Below are 15,623 nucleotides of genomic sequence, written 5' to 3' on the forward strand. Positions count from 1 at the left end.
GGAAAATGAGGACACTTCTTCAGCCATACTTTCTTCTTTGTCTTTCCACCTCACCGATTTGCATCAACTTCATTTTTAGGATTTTTTTTTTTCCTCTTGCATGTTGCTCTCTAGATTTTCCATCATTTAAAGACAGATTTTTACTAAAGACTAATAAAAATCTTCTTTTTAGAATTTTGGCCATAGTCATTTTTAAAAGCTTTTAGAAACAAAATTACCACAATTGGACGAGACGGCAGAACTGCACTTTTAGATTAATTAGAAAAGCTGCTTCACATAGACATGAAGACTTGCTTATGAGTATCGATGTAAATAAGTAAGGTACGAATGTAATAGGATGGGGCTGATTGTTCAATTAACCACACTGTAACTCATACTATTTGTCATATTATTGCATTAATAATGTGCCAAAAGGCACAAATATTCTCAGGTGATCCACTTCATGCCTTAAATTGCGATTAAAAAAGAACAAAGACTTTTGCTTATCTTAAAAGACCAAATTCATTTTGTAGCAACCTGTAAACATGTTTATTTCTGCAGCATTTAATATCAGTATTTAAGGTGCCAAAGTCAATCTATTGGGATTGACTTGGTTTTGGAGCCAGCCTCAAGTGGCTCTTCAAGAAATAAACAATAAATAAATAAACAAAATGAACTCGAAATAGTGGACTAGACATGAAAACAAGAAGAGAGAAAGAGGACATGTTGCAAGCAGAAGGAAGGAAACAAACAGAAGCTGGAATTGGCCACAGATAAAATCAAGTTATGGAGCTCAAAATGAGAGAATGAAGCAGGGAAAAATGAAATACTATGTTTATAGATGGGAAGAAGACACTTAAAAAAGTGAGCTTCGATAACTACAGAAAGGAGTGCGTTAGGTATTTGGGTAAAAAGACTTAATCTTCAAAAGTATTATGTATGACAGAGGTGAGCAATGAAGACAGGAAGAGTGGGAGGAACTGGGGATTATTTTGATACAGAAAGCTCTAGGATGAGGAGAAAGAGGACAGGACACAGATAAAGTGTTTTTACAGAAAGGTAGGACAGAAGATACTAAAGAGATCAGAAATCAGGCACCCTCTTGACACAGCTTATCCTCTTCTTAACTGTCTTTCCTCCTTTTTGTTTCTTGCTTTCCAGATCCCAGAGCCTTTTTTGCAAGTGTTGGAGCAAATGTTTTTAATGTATGTTTACTTACGATCTCTTAACCTTTATGAAATAAACTTTCCTAAGGACAGAGGCACATTTGTCTGTTCAGCTTTATGTTCGTGTTCCATATGAACCTGGGGTTTTGGGTTATTATTATCTATTTTCATCTTTGAGGCAAACTCCTGGCATAAGTCATGTAGGCATATTTCTAGAAATTAACCGTAAGACTCCACACACGAGACCTCTTCCTCCATCTTTCAGTGTGACACAGTCCACTAAAGAGATGCTTACCTAAGATGGTCATTCAGAAGAACATAGAAACAAACAAAGACACCGGCTTTATTAATCCCACACTGGGGAAATTCACACGTTACAGCAACACAAGGGTCAGCAAGAAAAAGTGAATTAGAGATAATAATTGGAATAAATAAAAGAGAAAAACAATAGTGTACAAATAAAAAAATACACAATTTTACATATGTACATAAAGTGAAGTGGCAGTGATATATGTATTTATATATTTTTGCAGGCAACTATCACGTGTGTGTGTATTGTACAGTCTGGACCAAGTCTTACTTGCTCTTTTAATTTCATTAAATTTGCGTTTCCCAAGCCAGTGTCTGGTGCATATGAACTTTCCATATGTTACAACAACAGCATAAAGAAAAAAAAATCTGTGTAAGGACGGTTGCGGGGGAGGGCAGGTGGAAGTTGCGGTCAGATACTAATAAAGGTGACTTTACAGCTCTGCGCGTGTTTATCTTCAAACTTGTGTGGTGTGCAGATAAACTGTCTGCTCTGCGAGTTTGCTTTATAGGTGTTTTTAAGTGCGGCATGGGCTCGTTTGTGCAGGTCCAGATACTCACCAAGTGTAACACACTGTCAGACGCGTGATCGTTTTGCTCACATGCACACTCCTAAAAGTGCAGTCTTTCATTTAGCTTTCAAACAAATGCATATAAAAAAATTTTTTTTTACTTTTTGTCAAACACACACACACACACACACACACACACACACACACACACACACACACACACACATACATATATATATATATATATATATATATATACATACATACACACACACACAAAACCTCAGTCTGTCCTGCTTAAGCTCCCGTTCCTTGCAGGGCTCAGTGTGAGGCTAAGGGGATTTAGAGTATACAAGACTTACAGATTTATACTGACTCCATCTCTTGCTTTTCATCTCTCACCCCTCACACTTTGCAGGCCTACTGTAAAACCTGAAGTATAACTATAACATGTGAAACAGATGGAGCAGCAAGACGAGGAGAGAAGACGAAAAGTGGGGGGGGGGGAATGTGACAGTAATCCGAGGAGCAAAAAGATGGTTGCAGAGAAAAGACAGGAGAAATGAGAATGGAGAAAAGAAAGATACGGAGGAGGAGGAGATGAAAGTGTTTTGGAGGCCTTTGTATGTGTACAGTCTAATATTTGTCTAAGTCTTTATGGATCTCCCCTCAAGTGGCAACTTAACAAGCCTGTTATTTTTCTGCGCCGGTTAACAAGCTACACAACAGGTTGCATGATGGTTGTGTGTGTTTGCAGTCTGAAATGTGCAAGATGAACCAACCCAGTTCTTGAAACTCAAATACAAATGGACAGTTGGGAAGCCCTCTGTTACTGTTTTCCTCTTGCGCACAAAAACACACACATATGCACACTTTTTCAGGCAAAGCTCATGGCACTCACTCAAAAATCTACTTCTCTCCAAATTAACTTCACGCGCACACGTACACACACTGGTTTATGCTCCGTCTAAAACACGAATGTCATAATGATGATCGTGCTAAATTCCACCTAAAAACAAAAACGTGTTTCTAATGAGATACATTATTTTTGTCTCTGCAGACGCAGAACAGGATGAAGCTGATGGCGGACAACTATGAGGATGATCATTTGAAGGTTTCATCCCCAAACTCAGAGCAGCCCAACAATCACAAACCCTCCCCAGACCAGGTAAGATAACTGCCCCGGACGGTGTGCATTGGCCAAACCAGTGAAATCTTTATTTTCTTTAATAATATTTGAATGAAAGACTTTCCAGCAAGTCATATTGCCATTTCTGGGCTATTGGATGTTAGCTTATTTCTCTTCAAATTTACTAATTAAAGTTAACCATTTTTTAGCACTATTACTTGTTCTGCACTCTCTATATCTCTGTTAAGTTTCCCTTTTTTGCTAAACTAACTTCCTGTTTCTGAACTCACGCTGCGGCTGGACTGAACTAACCGATAGGACGATGAGGAGGGCATTTGGGCCTAGCCAATCACATGCCTTCTTCCTCACCCTCAGTCCATCATTGTGTACAGAAGGGTGAGCGTCTTCTCTGTCTGGATTTGATCATGGCCATCGTTTCATTCGTCTTCCTTTTCTTTAGTTTCATCCGTGACTTTGTGATCTCATTCTGGCATCATTGTCTGTCATTTCACTTTATTTGTGGCCTCATATCGTTTTTTATTTATTCAGTTTTCCTCCATTCTTTCTAACATTGAAATCCAATCTTGAAATGCATCTTTTATTCTGTGATTCATCTTTCCTTTCCTTTTCCCTTCAGCCATCAAATCTTGAATTGTGCTTCATTTGTTCAATTTCTCATCCTTAAATATAATTTCATCCTCTCATGATAAGGATTTCTTCCAGTTGGCATTCTCTGAACTCTTTTTTATGATTTATTTTTTTCCCTGTGCATTTTTATACCCATGATTTCATTATTTCAACCTTCATTAATCTTTTGGATGATTCCCTTGTTCCCCAAGTCTACTTGGGTCTTGCCTTTGGTTTGATATTGTAAGCTTCATGTGTCAATCATATGCCAACTGAGACCATATTCTTATTCAAATCAACTGAAATGTGTGATGTAGTGTTGGAAATGTGCACCTTTGCTAAACTGCTATGTAAAAAGTATATTTCTTCTGTCAGAAATGATGAAAAGAAGGTTTTTCCTTTGACCTTGCTCCTGTGTTGTTTTTTTAATCATACAATAGGGGCTTTCCAGTATTTCAAAAGCCCAAAGGTCATTAATTGTAGATGCGTAACAAGATTCAACTCAAGAAAAAACAAAAGACACCCAACCACAATACGTCTAATGTAGAGCAGTCTTTCTTAAGAAAAAAGAAAGAAACCTGAGCATTGAGTAGTGCAAGTGTTCAGGTTTCAACGCCAAACTGGCAAAGTCACTTGTTCCCATTAAACTCTTGAAACAAGTGAATTGGAAATTTTTACACATTTTAAGCAATTAATGGTTAAAAGGCTCTTCTAAGTTTAGTGGTTATTAAAAGGCATCCAAACGGTTGGATCTACTAAGACCACAGTGCAGAGACGGCACCACATATGAGCTGCACATGCTGCTTTTAGTGCAGCTCAGCTGCTCCAGATGGATTTCCCATTGGGATGCTAAAAGCCCAAAGGTTCACCATTGGATCTAAGTTTGACCCTGGTTATTAATTAGCGGTAGCACCTCCCTGCTGAGAGAGGCAGCACACACACAGCTTATACTCTATCTCCTTTTCTTTCTGTTTCCACCTCTCTGTATTTACATAGCCACATGAAAACACACTCTCTTGGTGTGTAAGATTGGTAATTTGCCATAGCACATTTCATCCGCACAGTGAGTGATTGTGTGTATTCTGTGAGGGGATTTTGTGCTGCAGCTGGACAATGAAATGCTTCAGAGACAACTGCTGCTGCACAGAAACACAGGGGAGCACTCTTAAGACACATCAGGCATTGTCAAGGCCACTTCATGGTATTTTGCTTTTTCAAATAGCTTTCAGATTTATTAGATGTATAACTACACAAAAAATAGTAGAAAATGTACATTTTATAAATTAGCAAGTGTCTTTTTCAGAGTTTTTTAATGTGTTTTAAAATCTGTCACCATTTCTATGGAAGTGAAAGTGATATTACATTTACATTACTTATTCCTGAGATGTTTTTTTGTAAGGTGGATTAAACAGTTTGACAATACAGTCTAAACATGTAATTGGTTCAGCTTGTTTGGCTGTTGGTTAACAATCTAGCATCCACAGTTTTAAAGACATCATGTTCAGATTTTGTGTGATGGTAGATACCAGAACAGCCCGAGATGATTTCATTTTGGTGAAATGGTCACGCTCTTCGGGGAGAGTTGTGCTCTGTGAGTGTTCTTGTTTTCCTTATCAAACAAAACAGTTTTTCACACGTCTTGCCATTTTTTTCCCCATCTCACAAGCCCAAAACCCTCAAATTAATCCAGTTACAACAGCGGTCCCCAACCGCTGGGCCACGGACTGGGCCACGACCCAGTCCGTGAGTCGTTTGGTACTGGGCCACGAGAGTTGAGGTTCGGGTGTGAAATTTATGGTTTTCAGGGTTTTTATTGGTTTTTAGCATTAACTCGGGTTACCTGGGTCTTTTCCCGTGTGTTATGAATAAATCTTATTTTTTTCTGGTACCGGTGCTGGTTTTATTTTGTTGTATTTATCCACAACACCTTAAAGGCCGGTCCGTGAAAATATTGTTGGAAATAAACCAGTGAAATACGAATACAGAAGATCCAAGCTCCACAATGAACACCCGCGGACGACCAGCGGATTCAAACCCAGAACCTTAATGTGAGGCAAACACTAATGCTGTGCAGCCTCTTGTATAGTGTTTGCGTATTCCCCCCTGTCTGCATGGGTTCTGTCTGGGTACTCTGGCTTCCCCCTACAGTCCAAAGACATGTAGGAGTGAATGGTTGTCGGTCTCTCTGTCTTAGCTCTGCAACAAACTGACGAGCAGTTTTACAACCGGATGATACATTTGCTTGGCAGTTTAAGAGATCATCTACTAGCCAAGACTTCATCGGTTGGGTCACTGAGATAGCACTTACAGAGCAGTGAAAGCCTACACCCACTACTGATGCTGATGCTGGACAAATATGTGCATTTTTGCTGGTGTGTATTTGTCTCAGAGGGTTCTGCGGAGGAAGAAAAGTCTTGATTTCACCATATAATGTGGCCATAGAGGTTTTTTTTTAATACATCCCATCAGTGAGGCTAGCTGAATGTCTCTCTATGGAGTTCTTTCATAGAACAGTAAGAATCTGGTAGGCAGGCAGGGGAGTCTAATAAAGAAGCACAAACACACACACACTGACTCACAGTGCTGTATAAAGTTATTTCTCCTTTGGGATTGTTTCATACTACAGTAAGATACTGAGAAGCCCTGCGGACCCATTAACCACACACACACACACATTGCATATGTTGGCTATTGGAGGCTGTGTAATACAAGAAAAACATGTATACCTTAATGAAAGTCTTGCGAATACTTTCAGTGGTCTGTGTTCCTGTTCGTATTTTATCCCATAATTCCTCCTCCATTTTTCTTATAATAGAACTTAAAGAAAAGGAAACAACTCGTGTTATTTCTCTCCTAATGTCTTCCTCATATCGCCGTCATTCCTTCCATTCTTCGTGTCTGTTTCTCATTCGTCTTGTATTTGATCCGCAGAGCTCCACTGCAGGTCTGGAAAGTGTGGACAGTGATTTTTTTTTTTTAAGCTTTCTGACAGAATAGTATGAATTACAAAGTGTGAGAGGACAGCTGTTACAAATATGTTAAGTATGTTTGTAGAGCAGTAAAGCCAAATTTGGAGAATTTTCTTCAGATATTGCCATATTACACATTAGTCTGGGAGAGATAACGGCCTCACTGCACATCTGCCATCAGCAAATATAACTCAGAGCCAAAGAAAGAGGGCTTGAAATGCCGAATGTGTAGAATCTCTTCAGCCTTTTAACTCCAAATGTTGTCGTTCCCTCTCTTTCCTTCTCGGTCTACCTCCCTTTCTCCTCCAGAGGGAAATGTTCAGTAATGTATTTTGTAATGGACTGTAACCTACTGGCAGGTCCTCCCTGGAAAATACTGTAACTGGAGCCATTTACAAAGCTGATAACCACCATGAATGAGTGTGAGTGTGTGTATGTATGTTTTTCTGTGTCGGAACCTATTTGTGTCTGCGTGTGTATGAGTGTGTTGCGCTGACTTGTGCTACCACACATTTAAAAGTGTATATTTTATGTGTTTGTGTGTGTTAGGGTTAGGTTTAGCTGCTGGTGAGTATTGGCGATTCACTGGAAAAACACAAAATTGCTGAGACTTTTTCTGTCAGTTGTTTGTGCAGCAAATCAGGGAAGACTCAAAATCACAAGTGACAGCTCCTCTGATGTACTGTCACTTTTCATTGTTGCGTCAATGCCACTAAAGAATGGAGTACAATTTTTTCCTCCATCCAATCTACTTTTGATGAACTTAACCTCAAAAGGATTCTCAAATGCCAGAGCAATTAAATTATGTTTTTGTCAGTGTTTAAGTGATAACCAAGTAAGTATTTTATAGTTAGAAAACATGCTAAAAGTGACTAGGACAAGTAGGCAACAGGTAAGCGACTGCTTAAAGCTGTACTCCAATGCTGACGCAAAGGTGCTCGGTAGCTCAAGCTGGAAAACATGGAGAATTTATTCCTAATAATTTTCAAAGTTTGTATTCTCTGTACATTTATTGTACTCTGCTACAACCCAGAATGTGCATTTGGCACAAACTTACAATTTAGACCCAATAGCTGGGTCAGATCAAGGGCACATTCTCACCATAAACAAACTACTCTGGAGTTCATTTGGAACCAGGCCTCCTCCAAAGGGTCTTGGTGCAGTTGATTTGGTTTTGGCCCTAGTGCGATTATCATGTTCATATCTGCACAGATGAATTGCACCAAGAGGAAAAACAAACCAGAGTTAACGGACTAAACAGGGCAGGGGTTAAAGCAACCTTGGAGGTGAACAACAAAAGGCGGGAAAGGAAACAGATTATCAATTCTACAATCAAAACCAAGATAATCTTAACTCAGACAATAATGTTGACTACTACTGGGAGATATAACCAAATGGACAATGTAGCAGATGTACTGCCTGGTACAAGATGAAGCTTTAAATGGGTGGGGGTATAGCAGTTTGAGTATACTCAATTGTACATTGCTGTAACACCAGGGTGATGGACAACTTTTCAGCAATAAAAAATGGAACAAGACACAGAGACATGGAGCACAAGTAAAGTCTAGACTTGACTAAGCCTGCATGTTGCAGAGAAAATACAGGTTTTCCTTACAGCTTGCTGCCTGGGGAATCTACAAACAGTAAAGCAACGGCAAAAGAAAATGAAGAAACCAGAACAAGATTACACTGCAATGACTCTCGCTGTACCATTACAATTAAGGCCTCAGTAAAGTTGTGCATTCCTGCTGCTGCTGCCAACGTGTTTCAAAAGGCACAACTTTTATTTTAAAGATGAATGGTCTCTGCATTCAGTTTGTGTCACACATTTTCAACTTTCATTATCGCTCAACAACTAGTTGGGGAGCGTTTGGAGATAGGTGGGCATCGTCCATGAAAACTAAGGTCGACTTCAACAATTCACAAGTGACCCAAGCAGGCACAAGGAGGTTTTTGGCGTAGCACCATGTACCTCTTTGTGACCAGTTTCACCCTAGCCAGTGATGGCTGACACCGTGTTGCCAGTTGTTTTAAGAACTTTGAGTATCTGGGATAGACACACACACACACAGACAAGCAGAGAAAAATAAAAATAAATAATATGCAAAATAAAAATTAAGTGACACAAGATCAAATTGAGAAAAATATAAAAAAAATGTAAATGAAGTGTTTGGCAACACAAAAACAATTATTATTTTTCCTGCTATATTTATCTGATGATGTCATATCATCATTTATTTATTGATGTTCACCGACTTCACCAAATAACATTCTGTGTAAAATGAATGTATATAATCAAACCCCAAACCTGAGGCAAATTCACATCGATATTTGTAGTTCTTGTGTTTAAGAAGTGAAGACGTGACGAGGTTAAAAAGTGGAGGAAGAGTTTAGAGAGAAAGATGTTACTGCGCTGAGGATCCTGTCAATGAAACACATGGGTTGTGTTTGTGTGTGGGTATGCTGAGTGACGATGAGCACAGCTCGCAGAGTGTGGACAGACGCTGCTGGGATTAAATATACTTTACCCACACACACACTAACAGCCCTCTTAAAATGCTTCCTCTGCACTTAAATCGTAGTATTCCCCAAGGAGAACAGTGTGTGTCAGCACGCCTTATCTCTGTGTGTGTGTGTGTGTGCGCGCGCGCGTGTGTGTGTGTGTGCCCTGGGAGGTCTCATGTCATGCGCCCAGAATGCATGTATCTGTTTTGCTCATCTGCACTTATATAGTCAGACGTTCAACAAGAAATGATGCTTTTTAAAGAGAATCGTCTTTCTACTTCTGAGTTCATAATAGCCATTACCTGTGGATTGGTGGGGATTAATATGTTCTTCCAGTATTCTGTTTACTCGTGAGCATGACAGTCTACCAACAAAATATGTTTTTATATATATGTTCACCTCTTTCCTCTGTCTATTTTTCCATTAATTAATTCGTCTTTCATTAATCTAAATGTCTGAATTAGCCAAAACTAATTTTACTTTACACCGAGGTAAACTTTGCCCTAAACATACAGTCTGTGGTGTCTGAAATCATATTTTCAATTATATTATATTAAATTATATTTTCTTGTTTACAATTTATTTGAACTCCTACTACTTCCAAGCACTTTGCAACTTGTGTGCCTTTGAGTTTTGGTATATATTTCTCCTGTTTGCTATTCATTCCTCCTGTCTACTATTTATATTTTATTCCGGCACAGTTGTACATGTACAATGACAATAAAGGGCTATTCTAGTCTATTCTATGAAATCTGTTTGTTTTTTGACCCTGTAAAAACAATTTTCCAGTGTTAAAATTTCAGTTTTGTGAAAAAACAGCTACAAAAAATAAAAACAACTGATTTGTAGGGAAGGGATTTGAGAAGAGGTGTGCAATAAATCAAGTTCAACATAGCCAGGCTTTTTTGTGTTTTTGTGCCAGGCTCAAAAAAACCCCTTAAAACTCTTGTCAGAAAAGAGCAGCTCTCTTTTTTTACCTGGCTAAATCACCATGGTAACTATGCTGAACATGTTTTAAGCGTATTATAGGTTCTCTGCTGGGGGATTGTGTCTTATATGTGCAAATTGTTAAGCTGTACTTTACTAGAAACTGCTGAAAGAAGCACCGCATCATCAGGGGAATGTGTGTGCATTAACTTTTTGAAAGCAGTCTCAATTACACATCCATCAGTGCCTCATCAGGCAAGCTGTAAGAAGACTTTTACCAAGCTAACAAATACTTAAACTATGCATATATCACTGGTATTTTTATTTGATTTGATTACTTTTTTCAATTCATGAGATTATTTCAGTTAATTGGATTTTTTTTATGTTTAGTTTTTAGTTTTGTTTCCATAAACTACAATAACCTTGGTGCTCACAGTGGATCAGCTGCTGTAGGTGCAGTGTTTGTGGAAACTGAGCACATTGTTTTTCTTTAAATGAACTACTTTAAATGGTTTTCTCGGCTGAAAACTGCCCATGAGGGTCTTCTTTCAGTCTCAGCTACAGCTGTGACAGTATGCAATTAAAAACAGTGCACTGATCCTCATTATTAGAAGCGCTTTCTCTGGCTTTCTCTCAGTGTGCCTCTGCTTCATTTTCTTTGTCTTACTCATCTTACATTTGCCCATCACTGCATGTCCATCTGGCCTAGTATTCTTGCAAAATCGTTATTATTATCGTTCATGTTTTTTGTTTTGCTATTTTTCATACAGTAAACACATAAAAGAATACATTTTCTGTTTTCCTCCTTCAGATTCTTTCTCCTCTCCTGGATCTTAATCAGAATCGCAGTAAGCTGAAGCTGTACATCAGTCACCTGACCTCACTGTGTCAGGAGCGAGACCCAATCATATTGCAAGATTTTGCCCCGCCCCCCGCCTATCACCGCTCTGACTCCGCCTCCTGGCATACGCAGCTGCACAGCATGACGCAGGAACAGGTGAGGACTCCTGGGTGTGTTCTGAGTGAGAGATGAGAGGAAGGAAAAAATGAAATGCAACGACATCAGTCATTCCTGCGGTTCAAAAAAAGTGTTTGTGTGTGTAAGAAAAAGGGGGGGAAAAGAGCGAGAGCGTGTTCTATTTTTGAGAAGCGTGGAGGGAAAAAAAGCGATAATATTTAGTCGCTCCTCATTTATCAATTCTTTAAAACTCTCCACTGTGTGTGTTTGTGTGCTTGCCTTTACATGCTGTATGTGTTGACATGCACGAGGTTGCATGCTTGTTCTTGCTGTGAGTGTGCAGATGTGTGTGTGTGTGTGTGTTTGCATGTAGGAGTAGGGGCACACACTTGGGCTTGCCTGGCAGGTTTTTGGCGCTGCTTTTGACATTATTGAAAAGATTTACTCCAGCAGGTCACCTGACGACAAGCGCCTGGCTGCGGAACAAAAACCGTTTCAGACATTTTATTTTACTGGGAGTAAACTCCGTTTCAAGCTTTTGGCAGCAGGGAAAGGGTTGGTTCATATACAGTGCAGAGTAAGGAGGGTAGAGAAGTATATTTATTTCACTGTCAAAAGAGTTGTCATCTTTGAGAGGGAGGAGAGCAACGGGAAGGGAATCAAGGATAACGAAAGAAAAGGTGAGGCTTCGAGAAAGTTACAGAACCACTGGCCAACCTTGCTTGCTTAGATGTTGCTGCATTATCATGGCAACCAGCTGTGTTTTCAGATATTCAATATAAACAGTATATTATTAAATTTAAAAAATTGTGGCCCTCTGCGGCTTCCCCTGTCTCCCTCTCTGTCTTTTTCTCCATATTGAAAACGTATCAGGCAATGCATGGTCTCTACATGTGGTATGCATTGAAGAACGTAACTTTAGACACACTCGCAGAGCTACGTGACAGAGTGTGTGGTTGGGGTACAGCGGGACTAGTTTTCTACAGTCTGTATGAAAGCCCTTTTTGTGTCTTAATGCAAGGAAATGTCTCCGTTAAGCACAAAGTGTTTCAAAAACGCTGCTGCGTGGTGTCGATTTAAATAAACTTTCGATATGTAAAATTAAATTCTCATTTAATCACAGGTACATTAAATGAACAAAGAAATGGTCTGGAGGCCTTTCGTGGACATTTTTCACCATCAGCCTGCTTTCATAAAAAAAAGCAGACTGTTCTGTGGTCTAGTGGCTGAAGATCTACATTTTCAAAAGAAAAACATAGTCTATTAAAACTGATTATGTGGGCAGCTGTGAAAGCTTATCTAACGAGGCTGAATGTAGCCTGCAGTATTTTATTCCTAACTTATATTTATAAAAACATTTTCAGAATATTGAAAACATTTGTACCAAACTGCGCTCACGGCCACATCCAAGTCAAATCTACAACAGAGGAAAAAAGAGCTTAATAGACCAACCTACCCAATTCACCGCAAATGACTTTTTTCCTTTTTCGCATTAACCATTTTCATGGCAGGGTGCAATGTTTTGATTTTTGTTATTTTGCTGCAGGGGCAAAATGAACTCCTAGAATAGAGTTACAAAAAAAATCGCTGTGCCTGTCTTTACTGTAGTCAAACTTATCCTTGCATTATTATAAAGTAGCTGTATATGTGGTGATTATCACATATACACGTGAGGTTACCAATCGTCATGTAACATAAAGCTGAAGAAGAAATTTAATACCTGATGTAACTGCCCTTGAAGTGGAACTTTGGTACTTATCCCTTATTTTCTGTCATACATATGTTGATGCTCAACAATGTGGCCAAAGTTTCAAATAATGGGGTCAGTATATCTTCACATAATCCACGCGAGCCACAATTTAGACTTCACTCTGCTATAAACACTCTGTTTTACACTGCTGGATGTGTAGTTGGTAAAGAGAGAGCGGATATTCTTAATATAGTCATCTCGGGCACACAGCTCTGGTTTGGCACAGAGGGCCCACACACCTGCTGCTCAAACCTTCTGTTTATGTGGATCAGCCAACCAGAACGAAGCTAAAGGAGAGGTGGAGGAGCTATATTAACTTTTTTCAGAACTAATTTAGTAACTAATAAGCTCTCCTTTAACCTGTTTGGATTTTTCCATAAAAAAACAATAAAGCCTTTACATGAATGTCTTTTAATTCCTGCACTGGGAAGTGAGGCTGGAGTTCATGAAAAGCTGAGCTAAAGGGCCCTATAGATGTTAACTCAGAGGTGGCTTAGACTAGTGACAGAGTACTCTGTACACCACCACTGGAGATCAGTGTGTTTAGAAGTGGGTCAGCTGTTATCGCGAACATGTTTACAACTCTTTCAGAAAATACTAATGGTGACTAATGTGTGAGGTACAGATCTGTTAGAGGGACGTGGTATTTAATGCTAAAGAGTGACAGTGTTACTGTGAGCTCCTTTGAGGGTGTTTTACTAATAAAGGTGGGAAGACTGTTTTACTGTGGATGGACAATAACTGCTGTGCTTCTCCTTTGAGCCTCTTGGACACATCATTAAATTCATAGAGAAAAAGCCCTGAGTGTTTCACTCTCCTCTGTGTGTCCAGCGTGGTGAACTGTTGTGTGGTAGAGTTCATATCTGCTGTGCTTTCCATGCAGCCCCACAGATTTTTTTTATTTTATATTGGATTAAATTGCGGTTCTCTTGCTTTCCTTAGAAGTTAATTAAGTTATTTTTATGCTGTAGACAAGCCCAAAGGGTATTTATTCCTAAAAGCCTGTCTTTCTTTGACATCCTTAGTGATGTGTGGCTAACTGTTGAATAAGCAATTACACCCACTCCCAACCCTGTTTGGTCACTGGAAGCTTTAAGTTATGAATGATGCTCTGGTGTGTACTGAGGAAAGTGTTTCCACACTGAGTACAGCAGAGACCAGGGCTGGGGTTCACTGGACTTTAGTCTATATGTGAGGGTTACATGTTCTGTACAGTGGTCATCCGCTAAATGGATAGGTATAAAATTATGCACAGACTTTCGACCTTTCTCCTAGCACTGACAGCAGATTGGCAGATTTGGTTTGTGCTGTTTTAAAATAAATATGGGGTTCAAATGATTCATAAATCAGAGTCCCACTTTTTTTTTTAGAAATGCAGTTGTACTCATTAGTTATTTTTTATACTATTTTTAGTGGGATGTTTCCATTAACAACATCACAGTTTGAATCTTTCTTCTTCTTCTTCCTCTCTTTTTCTGCAAACCCACCCATATTCAGGCACCACTTGGCGCCATGTGTTTTTTTTTTTTATTGTTGTTTTTTTTTTTTTAAGACCCCAACCCTGCCTATGTACAATCGCACACACACACTGCCAGTCTTTCATTCAGACCCGTGTTTCTCGTTTTCCTTCATCATGTGTCAGCATCACCCTGGCTGACCCTCTTAATGCGCACACAGACTCCCTCCAGACCACCATGTTCCAGTGTGCCAGCCTCTCTTCTCTGTCTTGTGGTGAGTGTGTGTGTTTTACAAGCCTCTCCCTGGCTCTGTTAAAATGCCTGGCACTCTGTAAACCCATTAGGCTCACACTAAAATAGCATGTAAAACCCATAGATGCAGACAAAATCTCACAGGCGGAAACCTACATGTCTGGCACCCACATATGGATTAACATGAATGCACAGCAATCATGAATGACCATTGGAGGCTTGTCTATCTTGCTGTGTGCTTCTGTAATGCGGCACAAACTCAAAACTTTTACTAACACTCTGCTGTGCCGCTTATCCCCAAAAAATGCACAATACAAATATGGAAAGAACACAACGATTTATAAATCTATAAACACTATATTTAATTTAAAATTGTAAAAAAACACAAAAAAAACAGGTAAAAAGAAGGAAGTGTTTCAGCAATCATCAGCGAGGTTTAAGACAAACAATCACAGCATATAAAAGCCAGGTGAGATCCCATTACCAATCAGAACATAATGAAAAACACCGGCAGAAAAAACGTGCCAAAGGTAGCAGACGCGTGCCAACAATCGTAATCATAATACACTCCTACAGTTCTACAAAAATAGTATCAACACACAACCAGCAAACACAACAGTATTAAAACCACTGGAATAGGAAACGTAAACAGAAAAATGTGTTTCCACTAAAGTTATCAGACATCAAAAAATACATAAACAATCTGAAGAAAAGCCCGTACATGAAATATCACAAGAAAAACCAAATCACTAAAACAGCTGCACAATAGCTCTTGATTCAAGCTTTTAGGGGGTTTCTGTGTGTAGTGGTTGAATCCAGTCTGCAACCCTTTGTATTAAATGTTTGTATACTTTCTATACCTTGGAATTTATGGGAACTCCAATATGTCCAGCTGCATTAAAATGCTTTCATCAACATACATCTTATATCGCTTTTGTGCTCAGAGATTCTGACTTTTAGGTCACGAGTAAATCACAAATTAGGTTCTCTAAGAAACTAGATTTTTGAGTTTCTTTTTCCTTCCAGTGTAAGTGGTGTAGAAAAGCATCCTCTTTGAACACAGCAGTGGATACAATTTAACAT

General features: G+C 39.1%; 1 protein-coding gene across 17 annotated transcripts in view; it reads left to right on the forward strand.

Moving 5' to 3' along the window:
- The window catches only part of LOC113008901 (ELKS/Rab6-interacting/CAST family member 1-like), a 150,726-nt gene that overhangs the window by 115,348 nt on the left and 19,755 nt on the right, over positions 1–15,623 (forward strand). For 13 of the 17 annotated variants that reach the window (XM_026146812.1, XM_026146814.1, XM_026146816.1 and 10 more), the window contains 2 exons: positions 3,027–3,134; positions 10,935–11,120. In XM_026146812.1, coding sequence (XP_026002597.1) covers positions 3,027–3,134; positions 10,935–11,120 — 294 coding nt within the window. Of the gene's footprint in view, positions 1–3,026; positions 3,135–3,413; positions 3,492–10,934; positions 11,121–15,623 lie in introns of those variants that run through there. The other 4 variants (XR_003270079.1, XR_003270080.1, XR_003270081.1 and 1 more) reach the window with 1 other exon arrangement.

The sequence above is a fragment of the Astatotilapia calliptera genome, chromosome 17 (genome assembly GCF_900246225.1).
Source record: "Astatotilapia calliptera chromosome 17, fAstCal1.2, whole genome shotgun sequence".
Lineage (NCBI taxonomy): Eukaryota > Metazoa > Chordata > Actinopteri > Cichliformes > Cichlidae > Astatotilapia > Astatotilapia calliptera.